This window comes from Bombus impatiens, unplaced genomic scaffold (assembly GCF_000188095.3).
Source record: "Bombus impatiens unplaced genomic scaffold, BIMP_2.2 scf_4016, whole genome shotgun sequence".
Taxonomy (NCBI): Eukaryota; Metazoa; Arthropoda; class Insecta; order Hymenoptera; family Apidae; genus Bombus; species Bombus impatiens.
Window position 1 is genome coordinate 532811 of NT_180435.1, and position 17645 is coordinate 550455.

Here is a 17645-nt window from a genome sequence, read left to right on the forward strand (position 1 = left end):
CCGCCACTTTCTCGCAGAAAAGCAACGTGTATTTCAGTTTCGGCTATTTCAGTCATCTTTTTCGGGTCTTCTTGAAAATCACCTGCGTTTCGCCGACTCTAAGAAAAGGTAGCGAGTCCCGAAATACGAATAGGAAAGTAAAACGAGAGACGAACGGAAGAGAGACTTTTGTAAGCGACTGGTTAAATCGGAGACGAGGAGAATAAAGGAAGAAAAATAGAGAGACGAGGACGAACAAAAATAAGCTGTATGGCGCCTATGAAATGAATATCACGCGTCCAGGTAACGACAAGGTATCCTGGAAGCGATCCTTGAATGAACTATGGTATTTCCTAGGGACGACACTAGCAGCGATCTGGGTCAAAGAAGGGTCGTGAATGGCGTCGCTTGCCTCGAGTGACGTCACGGGGGTGCAAACCCCTGCAAGTGGGTCACTCGTTGATTCTGTCATGGCCGTAGCTATAAACGGACCAGGGACGTCCTTCCATGTTTCCACGTCTTTCCGCGAATCGTGTTCCGGTACGGGCACGTTGCGTACAGATCGGCCGGAACGACGTTGTTTCTCCGACGACATGCTCCGGACACGGGAACAGAAACCTTCCGTCCTGTCGATTATTTCAGAGCGAACGCAATCGCGGCGTCGTTAACTGACCGACTGTTGCTCGATTTAACTTCGCGTGTTTCGTAAAAGTCTGCCTTTCGGATAATTCGAGTAAAGAGCGTAATTCGTAAGAGGATAAAATAGTGGGAGGATGTTAATGGTACAGAAAGGCTATAAATGTGAACGCCGGTTTGAATGAAAAACGTTTATTTGAAACGTAAACTACGTGTAGTATCGACATAGGTAATACTTAATATAAAATATTCAGTCCTGAGAATCTGCATTTCTCGCATATTCTATCGTTCTCGCTTTTTCTCTGTTCCTGTATTTTCACGCGAGAATCATCGACATTTATTAGGCGTGTGTTAGCGTTCTATTATTTCTCCTCGCAAGATATCGTACATCTGTGTGCCAATTTTTTCGCGACATACCATGTAACTCACGCGGTAGATATTTACAAGGCACTGAAAGATCGCGTATACGTTCCGCGATTACGTTCGCCTTCACGTAAATGAGAACTTTCGACGATAGTTTAAGAAAAAGATTTCCCTTCGCCGTTGGTTTCGTTCGGATTCGTTTCGCCGCAACCGTTCGACTCACCGGCGTCCGTCTTTCGAGTATCGTTATTGTCCGTGTTATTCTCGTCTCGCGTGAGAATGAAACTGGAACGAAAACGAGGTCGAAAACAGAACGATCCGCTCCTTTTTCATCGCGACACTCGCCAAGCATCTGTTAGCACAGCAGGCCTTGCGAAAGAAGGAACAGAAACTTCGCAAACTCGTTTAACGTCTCGCCGTAGCACGCACATACTCGAATTTGCTAGTCTCGAGCGAACGATTGCGCTGAACGAAGCTCACGATACCATTTGCGAATCGTGATATGTTTTAAAAGTATCCTTAACGAACAAGTAATTCTAATCTATCTGAAATATTCACGACCGAACGTTACGTCGGACGGTTAGCGATAAAGATCGCGCGAGATCGCCAACGTTTCATTTCGATTCTTTCGACGATCGTCTCCATCCGTTCGTTCCTTATAAAAAAAGCACCAGAGTTGCGCGATCTCGACGCGTTCACGGGTAATTGACTCGTATATCGCGATAACCGACCTCGGTTTCGCGACGATATAATACCTTTTCGCGAAACGACGTTTCGATAGAAGCGCATCGAGAATCTGCTTCGTTGCGAATTCGACAAAGAAGGTGCATGCGTAAGACGGATCGTCGACCGATCGCATCGCTATGTGACGTTCGAACGTTCGATCCGACTTGTTTTATTCCTCTTTGCGCTTGCGATCGAAACGGATCGCCAATTAATCGTCAACTATGAAATTCGTTGGCGTGTAACGTAATTGGTATCGCTATTGTACATGTTTTTATCGAGTGTACTAATCGTTTGCTACAAAAGGTAGGTACATACATGCTTATACGGCTACGTTCTGTCTACATGATCTATCTCGTTTACGAATAAGAGACCAACAACTTAAAACACAATGTACTTGTACGTCGACGCACCTCTACCTACGACGAACGCGACTTTCCCGTACTTTTCGCCTTCTTCTCTCCCAAGCGACCGACGACCGATCGAATATGATCGGCCTGGAACGAAAGAAAATCTCGACGGAGGAAGAAGCGCGCCGGATACGCTTTTCCGCGAAGTTTCCGGCAGAGCGAGAAGACGCGAAACGCTACGTTCGCCGAATCTTCGACGTCCGTTACAATTATTTCGCTCGTATCGCTCTAAGTTCGTATACATTTTGATCCACTCGTTTGGTCGAGGTTTGAAAAAACAGCGGCGAGGAAAGGGCCGCGATTGACAAAAGTAGAAAGTACGGAAACGGAAGCGTGGGCTGCGAATTCCTGTAGATCGTGCGAGCAAACATCTCGTACGCAAAGAATGGTCCAAGAGCGGAGGCTCCGTTCGGCTATTTGCGCTATTTAATATCGAGACGATCGCGCAACGAAACTCGAAGTTTGTAATGAGATAGATAGATAGAGAGATAGATAGATAGATAGATAGATAGAGAGATAGATAGATAGATAGATAGATAGATAGATAGAGAGAGAGAGAGCGGAATTGAGCGAGTGTATCGTTTAAAACGGATGAAACTTGGATGAACCGAGTGAACCGGCTTCGACTCGAATCGCCATCGATCCTGATTGCTTCTTATCGGTAGAGACCGACGGTATCTTGACAGGAACAGGGCATCGTCAATTGCTGTGCCATGTTCCTTGGAACCCTCTGCGTTGGTAGGCCCGAAAGACCTCTGACGTACGTGTAGGACACCGGACTGCGTAGGATTCTTTTGGGGCTCTTCTTCGCGTGCTTGTTCTCCTTCCCTTCCCACTTGGAGGATATCTTGAGAGTTTGAAGCGCTCTTCGAAGAGTATCTGCCGTGCTGGATCTTTTCAACGAGTCGCTGTCGGTGCTGCTGTGGGCGTCCGATGGACTCGAAGAGTACGAAAGCGACTCCGAAGTTCTTCCAACGCCTCTAACGTCTCCAGGGCTCCAAGAACGCGAGGACTTGGCTCGAACTCGCTCCGAACTTCTCTGAATGCTGGAAAGTCTCTCCTGAGAACGAGTCGGTCGGCCGCGAAGTCGGTCCAAGTAGCAGTGGGTTCTCGGCGACCTGGTGGCGCGGCATAGTCGCTCGCTGCTTCCGCGACGCGACAGCCTCTCCGCGCTTCCGGTACTTCCACCGCTGCTGCAACCACTGTCCGTGCTGCATTCGTCGTCTCCGAATTCTTGTTTCGAAGAACCAGGGCCCACGGTCGGGCTGACTCTTCGTTTACCGTCGCCCTTTTGGTTCTCTCGGCGACGATCGTCTTCCGGATCGGTCAATCTAGTCGTGTCCTCCATTCTCAGTGAAGTACGAAAGCCACCGATCCGATCGAGATCGCGGACGAAAATCTGTACCGTTCGGTTAGCCAGCTCGCAAATTTCGTTTCGTTCGATTAGAACTCGTTCGTTCGAAATTAACTCGAGTTTCGTTCGACCGCGCTCAGTCGTTGACTCGCTGCCTTTCGTGTGAACGATGGCAAATGCGCGCCCTTTCTGTCACGGTTGATCAATTTCCGTGCGTCTAATCAATTCCACACTCGTTTCACTGTGCTTATACTTGCGTAAAACGATGCTTTCGAGGAGAAATTAGCGTGCTTCGTTGTCGATCGGTCGTTGATCTTTTATTTTCATCCGTTTCCCACTGTTCTGTGTTCTTATTAGTTACTGGATGCCTTTTCCGTCTTTCTCCAAGTCGTTCATCCTTATGTGCCGAAAGAATAGTTTTATTCGGCGGTTAATCGCAAACACGCGTTTTATCAATTTGTCGTTGATTGCCGGGTTTGCCGTGTGTATTTCGCACGCTTTCGTGAGCGAACTGAGACTCGGAGACTCGCGTTCTTCTCTTATATAGCGTCGCGGCTTTGCCGAGGGTGCGCGCATGTCCTCTCCACCACGTGAGGGTTCGAGTCGTATCTGCGAGGACGCGATATCGGGATGAATGCGACCGACGCGGTTTTCGAACGCTGCTCGTCCGAAACGCGATTCACCAATCGGCGCCATTTTTCTTTATTTTCGGAACATTCACTTCGATTTCTCTCGCGCGAATCGCACACGTATTTTCAATCGACTCGCGTCGATCGTACTTCGATCAAAACGCATTTTCGCAAACAGCGAATCCACGAATCACGAACAGGGAAGAAGCGCTTAAGCGCGTAGAAGTGCTTCTTTTTTTAGGCTGGACCGTATATTCCTAATGACGTAACGAGCGGAGAACGTCGAACCTTCTTTGTAGTAGACGATCGATACGTCGAATGCTCTTGGTGAAACGAATTCGTTAAAATTAGCAATGCCGCGATTTAATGGACGCTGGTTAAGAGAGTGGGACGAGCAATCGAGATAGTAGATAAGGGCAAAAGAGGGCAATAATGGGGACAGTACAAGTATTGTATCGCGTCTCGAAGCAGAGAGGTCGGTGAACTGCAGCGTGCGATCGATGCAAAGGGGTGGATGTACCATGCAGGCTGATCGCATTGCCGCCAGCGCTGGATGCACCCGGATGATCAATAATTTTGTAAATACGAACCAGGTATGACACGAACCAGGAATACAAGATAATACGTAGGAAATATTAATATATCGAAATACGGAAACAAACATATCGAATATAGAAATTAATATATAAGCGAAAACGTATCGCACCCCGACCGTTAGCTCCTAATGCAGCGTAACGAGGGACGTAACGAGGTTCGTCGTAACAGAATAGAACGATTCGGTTATATGTAGATTTCCCCTTCCTTTTCCTCGCAGACGCTTTCGTACGATGGTACACGGTGACGCGAAGAAAAATTTCATTCTCGATGTTATTACGGTAACACGTGTTGCGGTGCCAAGAATATTGCGAAGCGGAACACGTTGCTGTCTCGAAACGCAACGTGACGTAGTGTATATTCACCGAAGACAATTTGCTCGATTTCATCGGAAAATTCGTGTATGTTAAACCTTTAGCGGATTAACAGCATATTGGACGAAGCAGCAGCGAACCACGAACGGCACATCCAGTACACGACGTACGCGAGGACATTGCATTTACCTTTTACGTAACGATTCTGGTATTGTTGTTGCCGCATAATTGATTCGTCGTTTGTAGAAACAAAAGGCCGCCATGGCCTTGCTCGATTTCAACGAAACGCAACGATTCCTCCCTTGTCGTCGATGGCGAATTTCTGGCTCGAATTCTTCTTCTGGGTATAATAGCGAGACCAGTCGCAGACTCGTTTGACATTTTCAAACGACCGTCTGTACCGTGAACCCTTGTATTTTCATCCACTCTTTTCTATAGCGCATTGTCTATTCCCTTCGTATACCATCTCCGTTCTTACCATCTTTCGTCGCACGTTCCACCGCTTCTATTATAAATCGAAATCGCTGTGCTTTCGATGCAAGCGACGGTTCGCTCGGCTCTCGTGGATACGCTCGACGAACCGCGCGAGATACGACGTATTACGTTCGCTTCGAGGGAGCGGAGAACGCGATAGTTTATCCAAGGAAGCGACAGTGCAACGCTTGTCTCGTGAAATCGTCCAAACTCGGACAGCAGTTCGAACATCAGCTCGAATAAGCATCCGACGAAGAGAGCGCGCGCCAGGCTTTTCACCCGGTTGATTCGTCCGATCTTACTCCAAACGAATATTTCTTATTCGTTCGATCGCGCCTAAGATTGCATACACGCGCCACTCCGTATTTCGATGCACGAACACACATTTTTATATGACATAAGTGGGTGGAGAACGATTATTCAGAGTGTGGTCACGCCTACGTTCATTCTTATATAATTGAATTTACAGAGTAACGAGGAATCACGTAACGAGCTGTGCGCGATAGATTCATTAACGAAGAAACAAGTAATCGTCGAAATGTAAACTACGGGACGTCAAGAAACATGTACGCGTATCGAGGAAATAAGAAAGCCGTTTGCGTTTGAACAGTTTTATTGATACCGAATCTAAAAGTATAAGAACATTGTCGGAGAATCGAAGCACGAACGATACTTCATAGAAAGTACAGAGATGCGATTATTGATCTTTTCAGGATGAGAAAGAGATGAGTCGATTGGTCGATTACTCGATGGTTCGGTTCAGTCGCTCGATCGCTCGATCGATCCATGTCGTCTCGTCGATCGTGTTAGACGACGTAGCCTTTGTAGATGTAAGAGGAAGCAGGCGCGTAACTAGCAACCGGAATAGGCGGATAGTTGGAGTAGAGAAGGGGTGTTCCAATGTTCGAGAGAAGAGCTGGTGCAGCCAATGGAGCGGCGGCCAGGGGAGCGGCGACCAGAGATGGCGAGGGTGCCGGACCTGGTGCTGGAGCCGGGGCTGGTGCAGGAGCCGGCGACGGTGCAGCCAACGCGACCGCCAATAATCCAGCGAACAACAGCTACGCTCACAAGAATTCGATCAAGAGGAGATTCTTCCTTTGCTTACCCTGTTTCCGTCTGCACCATCTAGCACTCGATCTCCAGCACTCACCGTTTTGAACATGTTTGTGGTTGAAGCGTGTGGATACACTACGTAAAAGCTGAGACGATTATACCTCAATTCCCGAGGAAACGCTGCTTATATAGGGGAAACCGCGACAAAGATTCTCATCTCTCTACATCCCCCTTCCTTTTAACCATCTCTCTGCATCTCGTTCCTTTTACCCGTCTCTGGTATTCCACGAAGGGCAACAGCCGGTCTTCCAAGCAGACCATGAACGGGACACTCGCTTCCTTCTTGTTGGTACGCGCAATTTTTTCCACCGACCGGCCAATCGACTTCTCCCTTTGTGCCTCTCCGCAAACGTTTTCCCGTGTATCGACCAACTACCGGCGAATCGCGGATTTCTTCAAGGTTGCACGGGATCAGGCGTGTCCCAACAATACGCGCCATTTCCTTCTTTTTCGAGTCTACGTTCGAGCAACTTTTTTCCATCGAGCACAAACAGGTTTTCCCCTTTTCTCCGGCATCGCGTTGTCCTTGCGACTTCGAAAAACGATTGACGATCCGAGGATAGCTTAATGGCTCGTTGGCTGCGAGGTACGAACAACGACCAGCGTCTTTCAACCTGCTCGAAATAATTATCAACATCCGCGGGATGATCGTTTGTCCTTCCCACGCTCCTACAGCGCTTTATCGTGCGAAAGAAAGAATGGCAAAGTAGAGGTAAGAAAGACGACGCATGGGACAGATTCGAAATTATGCGAATTCTAATACAGCTTTCCTCTGCTTGTCGATTCCAAATTGGAAGAGATATTAACGACGAAATTAACGAACGTAATGGCAGCCTGTCGTACCTTCCGTGTCGTGATACGAGGTGTATCTCGACCGAAGGGGAAACAGCGTTTGCTGGTCTCACCCGGACTCGACGAACTTGAACTTGGGAAAAAAGCGTTTGCTTTACCTTGGAGGTGTTCAGCCTTGTGGTAACCGAGAGAAAGATAGAGCGAGCGAAACACGGAGACAAAGGAGGGATGCGAGTGACCAGATCGAGCGAGTGAGAGGCGTAGGAAAAGGATCGATCAAAACGAAATGTAACGATCGGAGAAAAAACAGAAACGCGACTAATCGAACAATTTTTTTATCCAGACCAAATAGGATGTGCGGATTAGATCTATGATGAAGTCGGATATAAAAGTAGACTATTTAAATGAGGCTGAGAGACAGAGAGCGAGACAAACAGAGAGGCAAACAGAGACTAGGTAAAAAATGATGAAAAACTAGATGAAAGTAGTTGCAGATAGATCGTGTGGGAAGCAGAACGACCCGCGTAATCAGTGAGCCGACTTTGTAACCTTGTTGTGCGTTCCAACCGGACAAGCACGTAGTCGAGAGGGTTATACAATTGCTCGGTCTGGTTGCTTACGTAATTTCGTGATACTCGTAGAAGTGTCCGCCCTGTGCTTCTCTTTCGATCAAGGTCATCGAAATCGATCGATCCATTTGTTGCGAGTGATAGCTACCAAACGCGAGCAGTTTGAAAATAAGATACAGGATGAGGAACGCGTCGCGTCGCGTCGCGTCGCGCCGCCCGCGCCCGCGCCCGTGCCGTAACGAGCGAGGGAGCGCGTGAAAACGGCCGATGTTTCACGCCCGGCATTCCAATGCGACCGCGACCAACAAAATTGATACGAAGGTGACTACACCAAGGAGGTCGGAACTTTCGCAAGCCCCGCATCCACTGTCCTTTTCGTAAGTCCACCACCCCATCAGCGCCGGACATTGGTATAAAACGAGGACGCTTCGACGATTCTGCACTCATCGCTCAACAGCCGAAACAAACACACAAGCTCAACAATGATCAAGACAGCGGTAAGTGATTTAATCGCGATCGAGATGATGTAGACTTTGTTTAAATCCTAATATATATATATATGGAAAGAAAATCAAAAATTTTATTTTCAAATCTATCGCTTTCCGCAGTGCATCGTTCTCTTCGTAGCAGCCGTGGCGTCTGCTGGAATTCTCCACGCCCCTTTGGTCGCTTCTCCAGCGGCGATTGCTGCTGTTCCAGCACCGATCGTAACTGCTAGGAGCAGTCAAGTCGTAGCCAGGAACTACAATACATTCGCTGCCGCACCACTGGCATACACCGCCGCCGTACCTGCAGCCGTGCACGCGGCCATACCAGCAGCACCCGCACCGATTACCCTCGCTGCCGCCGCACCTGCTGCACCATTGCCATACGCTGCACTCGCCTACACCGCCCATCTATGATTTCACCCCTGATACTCCGATCGCCTGTCCAAATCTCTATTTTTAAGTTTTTCTTTTTCATGGAATAAATTGCAACTTAAAACGAAAACAAACGATCGTTCTTTCGTACTTGCATCTATCTCGAATATTCAACCTCTGCCGTAACATTTCCATCGTATGCTGTAACGCAATCCTTTCGCACACCGTTCGACAAAGCAATTGATCACGGTTTTCCTCCGACACCCTACGCTTTGTTACCGTATCTTTTTATAGCAGTATCTACTAGAAAGAAATCGAATCTAATTAAAACTGTGACGCGTCAATGAACGACGAAACGATTCTTTCTTATGGATCATTACAGTAGCAATTGATAGGTAGGAATTAATGAACGAATCGATTGAGAGATGAATGGTAATAGAAATTATATAGGAAAATACAAGTTTGCTTGTTTACGATCTATTCGTAATCCCTACGGTCCGTGCAACTGCTGTCGAAACAATTGCATACGTCGTGCCATTGTTCCAAGTAGCCAGAGATGGTACAAAGGATGCTGCGTTGCATGAGTCGGATCATTATCGCTGTAATTACTGACCCTCTGTAAATTGCATTACGGTGTTATCAAAATAAATTCATTATACGGATGTAACCTAAAGAAAGACGCGTTTCTTTCATCTTTCCACCGTATGAGAAGTTTTTAAAAATATACAAACTTTGCTGCATCGAACGATCGATCATCGGCCCATTATCGAACATCTTTGAGAGAAAGGTTCACGCGTTATTTTCCCAAATATTTTTCTTACGATTGTTTCCTAAAGCGAAAACGTATCGATGAAAAGTAGGACATCCGTGCAGGGTCAAGAGTGAAGTTCGATACGGTATTCCGTATCGATAAATCAAGGGAAAGTTACGAGGAGCAAGTTGATGAACAAATCCACGTTTCCAGTCGGAAATTCGAGTCACGTTCGACGAACGATCTTCGAAACTTGCGATGTCCCAATCGTCGTAGACGCAGTACGTACGGCCGCGTTTCGTATTTGGAACGAGCATGAGCCGCACCCAATGTATATCACTGGCTGAAACTGAACTGCAAACGACATCGATGTCTTCGTTATTGTTGCGTCAATTTTAACTTTGCGAATATCCCGAATAAGCGGCATTTAAAGGGCGGTTCTATTCTAGTCTCGCTTCGTGTTGCTACGACGTAAACCAGAATGAACAAAGAATACGATGGAAATTTAAGAAACGACGGTACTTTCAAACTTGAGTATCAAGTTGTCGATTCTTTTCCTTCTTAAGATTCGTTTCGTAGAGTAAGTGATAAACAAAGAAGAAAATAACTTTTTAATAATTCTGATTCACGCGACAGCAACGCGTTCGTCAAAGGTATATCTAAGAATTATTGGCCAACTGGAACTTGCGATATCTTGTCGATCATTTTAGGAAATAGAATTTCCAGAAAAACGTGTTTAAAAGTTACACGTCGCATCGTACAAGCTATGCACTCTCACCATTGAATTTTACAAATTCGAGAACATAGTTTCAGTAGACGAATCTCTACTCTCGGAAAATGCAAGATAATTCTTTTTCTTTTCACTTCTGAACCTAGATACCTCGTTAAGGAAAATAAAGGATTTCGTTAGCTTGCAAAATCTGTCTATGAGAGCTGAATAGCAAACGCGCATCTTGCAACGAAGCAACTCATCCTACAATGGTCGTTGTCGTTGGCAAGCGAAAATTTCCAACGTTTTTCATCGTTTCACCCTAACGTTCATTCCCTTCGACGATTTACGATCCGCGACTGTGTTCGTGTACCGTACCGTCCATCGTCGTATGGTATACGACTGTGGCAAAGGAAAAATGTTACGGACAAAGGGCGTTCGAAGGCAACGTATATCCGCGGTGAACGACACCGAGCAGCCGCGTGGAGCAGCGCGATCAGGAACCACGAGGATAATGCTGAAAAAAGTTAGAGTAAAAAAAAGAAGGCTAGATTCGGCCATAGAGACGGTTACTGTATAACAGCAGGCGTGGCCTAAAACGAGCAAAGTTAATCCGATATGCAGAAGCGTGTTCCTGTCGTATGGTACCGCGAACCGGTGTTGCGAACATGTTCGTAGTGGGAGTATATTACCGGACGAAACAGAGTATAAAAGAGCTCTAGCTAATCCATATGACAGTACAGTTGTCTGTTGTTATCCACTCGATACACTTTCGAGACCTCAACAAGTAAAAATGTTCGCCATGAAATTCTTGGTAAGTTGATCGAGAAGCAAGTTGTGATCGCTTCTTGCGGACGAGTCCAATCGAGAGAATAAATCGGGGAACGAGCAAGTTTTGATAATAGATGTTCCCTGTTCCACGCTTCTTCTCGGTAGTTTGGATTCTCCTCCAGTTCTTTTGTAGTTTTCGTACGAATAAGAATCGTAATAATCGATTTGTTTACTCTTTTCGTAGAATAGCGTCTTGCGTTTATTATTACAAACGAATTGGTTATATTCTTTTCAAGTCAAAAAGGCGTGCTTTCTTCGCCAAAGAGCACGGGTATGGCTCGATTAATTACGAGATTAAAGATAAGACAAGATTTCTACTTTTAAAAGTAGAAATACGCGTGACGATAGATTCAAATTCTCGACATGTTTGCGCCTTTGATATCATGCTCAACCGTGGCTCGATCCATCGATCATCGAGTTTCGTAATTGATATATTTGTATAAAGAAAGATAAGCGATAAAAAGGTTCTACCGCGATAAGCGAGCTCGAGAGGAAAGTTCAAACGATAGACCGAAACTAATCTGTTAATTTTTGTCAAAGGTTCTGTTCGCCGGTTTGGTCGCTGCCTGTTCGGCCGGTTTGTTGCCAGCGGCGGTACCAGCAGCAGTGCCAGCAGCGATCGCGGCACCGGTTCCAGCAGCTTTGACGGTCGGAACCTACGCGACCAGCTACAACGCGCACGCGATTAATCACGCGGTTGCTGCACCGTACATCGCCAGCCCTGTGATCGCCCACGCCGCCGCTGCTCCGCTCGCGTATTCCAGCTTCCCTGCCGCGACCCTCATCGCCGGCAGACGCTGAAAATCGTACCGAAACCGCGTCACCGTTCGAGGACAGTGCAGCCAGAGAGAGACATCCGGTTACGTTCCAACGCAATGGCCATACCAACCATGAAACAACTGATTAACCTTCGATACTACCATCCCCACTACAGCAACAGGATCTGGACCTCGGTGAATGTCATTGATCTGCAATTACAAATGGATGCCGACGACGTTTCAGGATGTTTCCGTTTTCGGTTTTCACTCCTCTCCTTCTTTTATTACTCCCGATCGACAGACCTTTCGCTCGCTTTTTCATTTTGCAAAAAAAAACAATAAAAAGATTTTTCTCCCTTTGAAAACTTCGTCTTTGCCTGTTTTATCCCAGCACCACATATATATGTTTCTTCCTTTCTGTATTATTTCTTTCGTATTTCTGTATTTTGGGCTCTTGCAGAGAAAGAGGGTATCGAGAAGGCAGAGGGAGAGAGATAGATGGAATACGAAGTTGACGAAACAAACGATAAACGATAGACGACGAAAAATCCAAGGCAACCGCGAAACAAACGACAACTCGTTGATTACTCTCGCCGACTTTCGTTTTTTCGTGTTCCTACGTATCTCCGTGACGAACTCGTGGCTTCGCAGCGATTTCTCAATAATTTTGTAAAATATAGAACTTATAAAAGGGTAGAGATAAGAGAAAAGCGGATAGAAACGATCGGTGGCGAACGAAGATTGGGTACGAAGATCGTAGAGGAAGAAGAATAGAGAAATGCGTGAAATCGCTCATCTCCAAGCTGGCCAATGCGGCAATCAGATAGGGGCTAAGGTATTTATCACGAATTTAATTCGTCAAAGATCGAACGCTGAAAACTGCGTGTACACGATATTATCGAGAAATGCGAAAAGGTTCGAATTTTTCAATTTTTTATCGTTTTTCGTGAATTTTTATTACGCGTATTCATATTGATCTTTGATGAAATCTATTTTATTTTTTATAGTTTTCGTCAGACACGTTAGTTTTAGATAACGTTTAATTATCATAACGTGTTTCAAATATCATTTCGAGCCGATACGATAAATCAAAGTGCTTCTTTATGGCTTTGACCAAGAATTGAACGAATCGAAATATTTTAAAATATCTTTTTATGGTCGTCATTCGCGACAGCCGAGTTTCTATATTCCCAAGCTCACCCGATACTTATGTTTTGATAGTTTTGGGAAGTGATCTCCGACGAGCATGGTATCGATCCAACGGGCACTTATCACGGTGATTCCGACCTCCAGCTAGAACGTATAAACGTTTATTACAACGAAGCGTCAGGTGGAAAGTATGTTCCTAGGGCGATCCTGGTCGATCTAGAGCCCGGTACCATGGACGCAGTGCGCTCTGGACCGTTCGGTCAGATATTTCGACCGGACAATTTTGTTTTTGGACAGAGCGGCGCCGGCAATAATTGGGCTAAAGGGCACTATACCGAAGGAGCAGAACTCGTCGATTCCGTTCTCGACGTTGTACGAAAAGAAGCTGAAAGCTGCGATTGTCTTCAAGGGTTTCAGTTAACGCATTCTCTTGGCGGTGGAACGGGCGCTGGAATGGGCACGTTGCTTATTTCGAAGATTCGCGAGGAATACCCGGACAGAATTATGATGACGTTTAGCGTGGTACCCTCTCCAAAGGTATTCTTTCTCCTTAATTGTTTCTGTTTGAAGCACGGTGGAATATTTAACACAATGATGAAAGTCGAGTGCGTAGGAAAATTTTATTCTCTAAAAAGTATTTTAATTATTATTTCGAGTATCTATAAAGCAAAGTAGCAGTACCTAAAGCTTCCTACGCGATTCAATATTTAATATTCGATATTTAATATTCGATATTTAATATTCGATATTTAATATTCGATATTTAATATTCCATCAAACGTTTCGTTTTATGAGGCTGTTTTTAGAACGGCGTGTATTACGACATTTGAGTTGGCTTGTAAACAAAAATGTTGCTTATTTACAAATGGGTTTTTTGAATTTTCAACTTTATGCAACTTTTTAAACGAAACACTTGACGATCTGTTGCAAAGAATCGGAATAATAGATCTCGTGTGTTTGCAGGTATCGGACACCGTGGTGGAGCCTTATAACTGCACTCTATCCGTGCATCAGTTGGTTGAAAATACAGACGAATCTTACTGTATCGACAACGAAGCCCTCTATGATATTTGTTTCCGTACCTTAAAGTTAACAACACCAACCTACGGCGACTTGAATCACCTGGTGAGCGCTACGCTTAGCGGAGTAACTACGTGTTTAAGATTCCCTGGACAGCTAAACGCTGACTTGCGTAAACTCGCTGTAAATATGGTACCTTTTCCCCGACTGCATTTCTTTATTCCTGGCTTCGCACCTCTAACGTCCAGGTATAGTATCGCCTAACTATTCGCTAGCTTTAATTACTCGAGAGAAATGAAAGAGTTTGTCACGTCGCATATATTGTCCGTTCTGAAACAGAGGTTCGCAGCAGTACAGAGCTCTCACGGTACCAGAACTCACGCAACAAATGTTCGACGCAAAAAATATGATGGCAGCGTGCGATCCTCGTCATGGTCGTTACTTGACAGTCGCAGCTGTCTTTCGAGGGAGAATGTCGATGAAAGAAGTGGACGAACAAATGCTCAATATCCAGAACAAGAACAGCAGCTACTTCGTCGAATGGATTCCCAGTAACGTAAAGACAGCTGTCTGCGATATTCCTCCTCGCGGATTGAAAATGTCAGCGACTTTCATTGGAAACTCGACGGCCATTCAGGTATACTTGATGGGATCAATACAGCGCAGTTTGTAAGTTACAGTTTTGAGGAAAGAGGGCCGTTAATGTGGCCACGCCCAGGACTATATACGTTCTTTGCATGCAATTTACGTCTTGAGTCGCACAAGTTATTTGCCGATTAATATTCTGCGTAACATCATTCATTAAAATTATACGCTATTAAAATTCTGTCTTTCCTTGGTTGTCAAAAAAAAATACGACGTACACCTCCGTTCATAATTTTGCTACGTAGCATTAATCCAGATTATCGGGAAAACGATTAATAGGTTTGTGCGAGATAACAATTCAGAATATGAGAACAAATTTTGTTAAAATTCCATCGCGATACTTTGATTTAAATCTTAGTCTCGAAACTGGCTTACACTCTTCGTTTGCCCCGAAATATCTCAATTGCGATCATCGATTGCTCTCCCCGCTAATATTACGACCGTGCTGTATCGTATCCACCTTCGATAAATCAACTTATCGAGTACGATTCTATCGAACGAAAGAGGTTAGGTTTTTAATTTTCTCTTCTAAATGCGAATTTAGGAATTGTTCAAAAGAGTATCGGAACAGTTTACGGCGATGTTCAGGCGGAAAGCTTTCCTACATTGGTACACAGGAGAGGGTATGGATGAAATGGAATTCACCGAAGCTGAAAGCAATATGAACGATTTGGTTTCCGAGTACCAGCAATATCAAGAAGCCACCGCCGAGGAAGAGGGCGAGTTTGACGAAGAAGAAGAAGGCGAGGGTGAACATCCGTGAGCTTGAATTATCTTTACAAAAGTATATATACATATATAACGAGTTTCGTTTCTTATAAAAAAAAATACGCATGTATCACACGAACTGGTATTGCGATTAAAATAGATTTTCTCCTTACACGTTCTCAACTCTTCCATCACACTCTTTCCCTAACAACTCGTCTATCCTCTAACAATAAGACAGCGTATTGTATCTTTTAAAAAACACATCAACTACGTTCCTTTAATATACTGTGTAAAACCAACCACAATACGATTTTTTCTTGGCAAGTTGAAGATCACAAGTGAAAAACGCGATACGTTGTATTTCTTGTCCTTTTATAGAAGAACAATTTTACAACTCAATATCGCGATCGATCGGTTTCGATCGTATTTAATTTTGGCCATACATTTATGCACGGCCGTATGTTCTCTGTCTCGTAATAAATGCCGCTGGTGCATAAGTGGTGAAAGCATACGACGTCGAAGCCTCAACGATCGACCATGAATCATCGAGCGTCCCGCGAGAAAATGAAACGATAGCATTGTCAACGGTATTGTTACACTCGAGGTGGTTCGCGGTTCTTTCACAGGTTATGACGTTCTACATTCGATCGGTCGAGGTCCCTCCGAGATTACTACATTCGCGGTTGGCGAGGCACGAACAGACAACATGGCGTTCAAGACCTCGCTTTGCAAGTTATTTATCGTGTCTATACATCTTTTCGGTTCTTTCGTCCGCAATTTCTCCCTCTCGACTCTCGTGTTACAACCCGTTCCAATTTTATCCCTTAAACCCGGTTCGAGTTGCTAAAATTACCTACAATCGCTCGGGAAAGTATTCACACGCACGTAGAAACCTTTTAAGAGTATGTTATGCGCGGATTTTCCAAAATTTCGCCAACGTTAGTGAAATTTGAAAGAAACCTGAAAATAATACGCGAAAGTTACAAAATATCTACTTGGAAAATATTTTCAAAATGTTAATTTTATGAGAGAAAATGTCGCGGAACTGTATAATTACCCAGAACGGTAGTTTCGTTAGTTTTCAAAATCTATTTCTGTCTCTTGCTCTTAGTAATCCAGTCCAGTCATAACGCGATCTCGTATAATACGTCGTCTTTTTTATGCACGTAACTGCCATGTTATACGGGTGATAATTTGCCAGCAAAATCGTATCAGTCATGAATCTAATATGTAACCGTAAGTATTTGTGTCGAACATGCGATGACAAACACAGCGTTACGAGCGTGCAGATATAACCAAAGCAGACGAAAATAGACCGTTGCTATCGATTCTTGGAAATTTGTTTGTCGAGGTGACCAGGATTTGACCCAACACGCCGTAACTTCAGAATCTATATAGAACGATAGACTATAGTCGTAACGAACACGTATTTATCGCAATTTCAGACGACGAGAAACGTCAAAAGCGGTGCAATGGTGGATCACCGGCTTATTTCGATCAAACGATAACCAAGAAACAATGTCGCCAAAGTACGATACTCGCGCGAAACGCGACATTATCCGCGATCGCTATAAACCTCGAGTGATTCGAAGCTGGAGGACGGCGGTCACTTTTATAGCGAAGCATCCCCCATCTGCAAGAACTGGTTAACTTTTAACGACGCCAGTCGAGAGTCTCGAAAATCCTGTCTGGTGCCGTAATCCGAAAGTCTTTGCACGATATCTGTCGGGAGGCCAAGGCCTTCCGGATTTGGGCGTTGCTAGGCTCACGGCTATCGGCGATCTCGTATCGGACCATTTCTTATACCGATTCGACCTCCGACGATCGACCCGTTCTCTACGCCAACCAAAACCTAATGGACGAGTGTCGTCGGCGAAGGTCGAAACAAGTATCAAAGATGAAAAAAAGCGTAAGCTCGTGGAGGACGAACTTTGTCGGATGGCGTTCACCAGAGTAAAGAGACGTTTACGAAACGCGACCTTGCTACGAAATACGCGGTCGGCGGACAATCGTTGACAAATGAAAAAGATTGATGAGAGCGAAGGAGAGGGAGGGAGAGAGAGAGAGAGAGAGAAAGAGAGGAAAAGGAAGGAAAGATTTAGATGAGGTGAACTGGTTCCGGGAAGAAGCAAACGCCAGGCGAATTACGAGAACACATGCATGGATTTTGTGGAATCGAGTTGATCGTCGTTGGTTTCGCAAACGGTGTCACATCCCCGCTTCTTTCGTCTCTAGCCTGGTGTAAGAGACCTTCTAAACGACGC

The 17645-nt window shown here is 45.2% G+C and overlaps 5 protein-coding genes across 5 annotated transcripts; 3 read left to right on the forward strand and 2 right to left on the reverse strand.

Moving 5' to 3' along the window:
• Window positions 1-1998: 1998 nt before the first annotated feature.
• LOC105682029 lies at window positions 1999-4092 on the reverse strand. The gene has a single exon (XM_024372238.2). The coding sequence runs from the start codon at window positions 3457-3459 to the stop codon at window positions 2767-2769; it is 693 nt and encodes a 230-aa protein (XP_024228006.1). The 5' UTR covers window positions 3460-4092; the 3' UTR covers window positions 1999-2766.
• A 1985-nt stretch (window positions 4093-6077) lies between these two features.
• Window positions 6078-6725, reverse strand: LOC105682028 (neuropeptide-like 3). The gene is made up of 2 exons (XM_012393715.3): window positions 6627-6725; window positions 6078-6534 (listed from the first exon to the last, which is right to left on the reverse strand). Exons 1-2 carry the CDS (start codon window positions 6636-6638, stop codon window positions 6283-6285), a joined length of 264 nt encoding a protein of 87 aa, XP_012249138.1. The 5' UTR covers window positions 6639-6725; the 3' UTR covers window positions 6078-6282.
• A 3-nt stretch (window positions 6726-6728) lies between these two features.
• LOC100744632 (cuticle protein 38) lies at window positions 6729-8947 on the forward strand. The gene is made up of 2 exons (XM_003494837.4): window positions 6729-8447; window positions 8559-8947. The coding sequence occupies exons 1-2, from the start codon at window positions 8433-8435 to the stop codon at window positions 8850-8852; spliced, it is 309 nt and encodes a 102-aa protein (XP_003494885.1). The 5' UTR covers window positions 6729-8432; the 3' UTR covers window positions 8853-8947.
• Window positions 8948-11009: 2062 nt separating this feature from the next.
• LOC100746795 lies at window positions 11010-12224 on the forward strand. The gene is made up of 2 exons (XM_003494854.4): window positions 11010-11084; window positions 11642-12224. Exons 1-2 carry the CDS (start codon window positions 11064-11066, stop codon window positions 11900-11902), a joined length of 282 nt encoding a protein of 93 aa, XP_003494902.1. The 5' UTR covers window positions 11010-11063; the 3' UTR covers window positions 11903-12224.
• A 177-nt stretch (window positions 12225-12401) lies between these two features.
• LOC100747030 (tubulin beta chain-like) lies at window positions 12402-15554 on the forward strand. The gene is made up of 5 exons (XM_003494856.3): window positions 12402-12694; window positions 13081-13545; window positions 13972-14276; window positions 14368-14665; window positions 15218-15554. The coding sequence occupies exons 1-5, from the start codon at window positions 12638-12640 to the stop codon at window positions 15434-15436; spliced, it is 1344 nt and encodes a 447-aa protein (XP_003494904.1). The 5' UTR covers window positions 12402-12637; the 3' UTR covers window positions 15437-15554.
• The last annotated feature ends 2091 nt before the right edge of the window (window positions 15555-17645 follow it).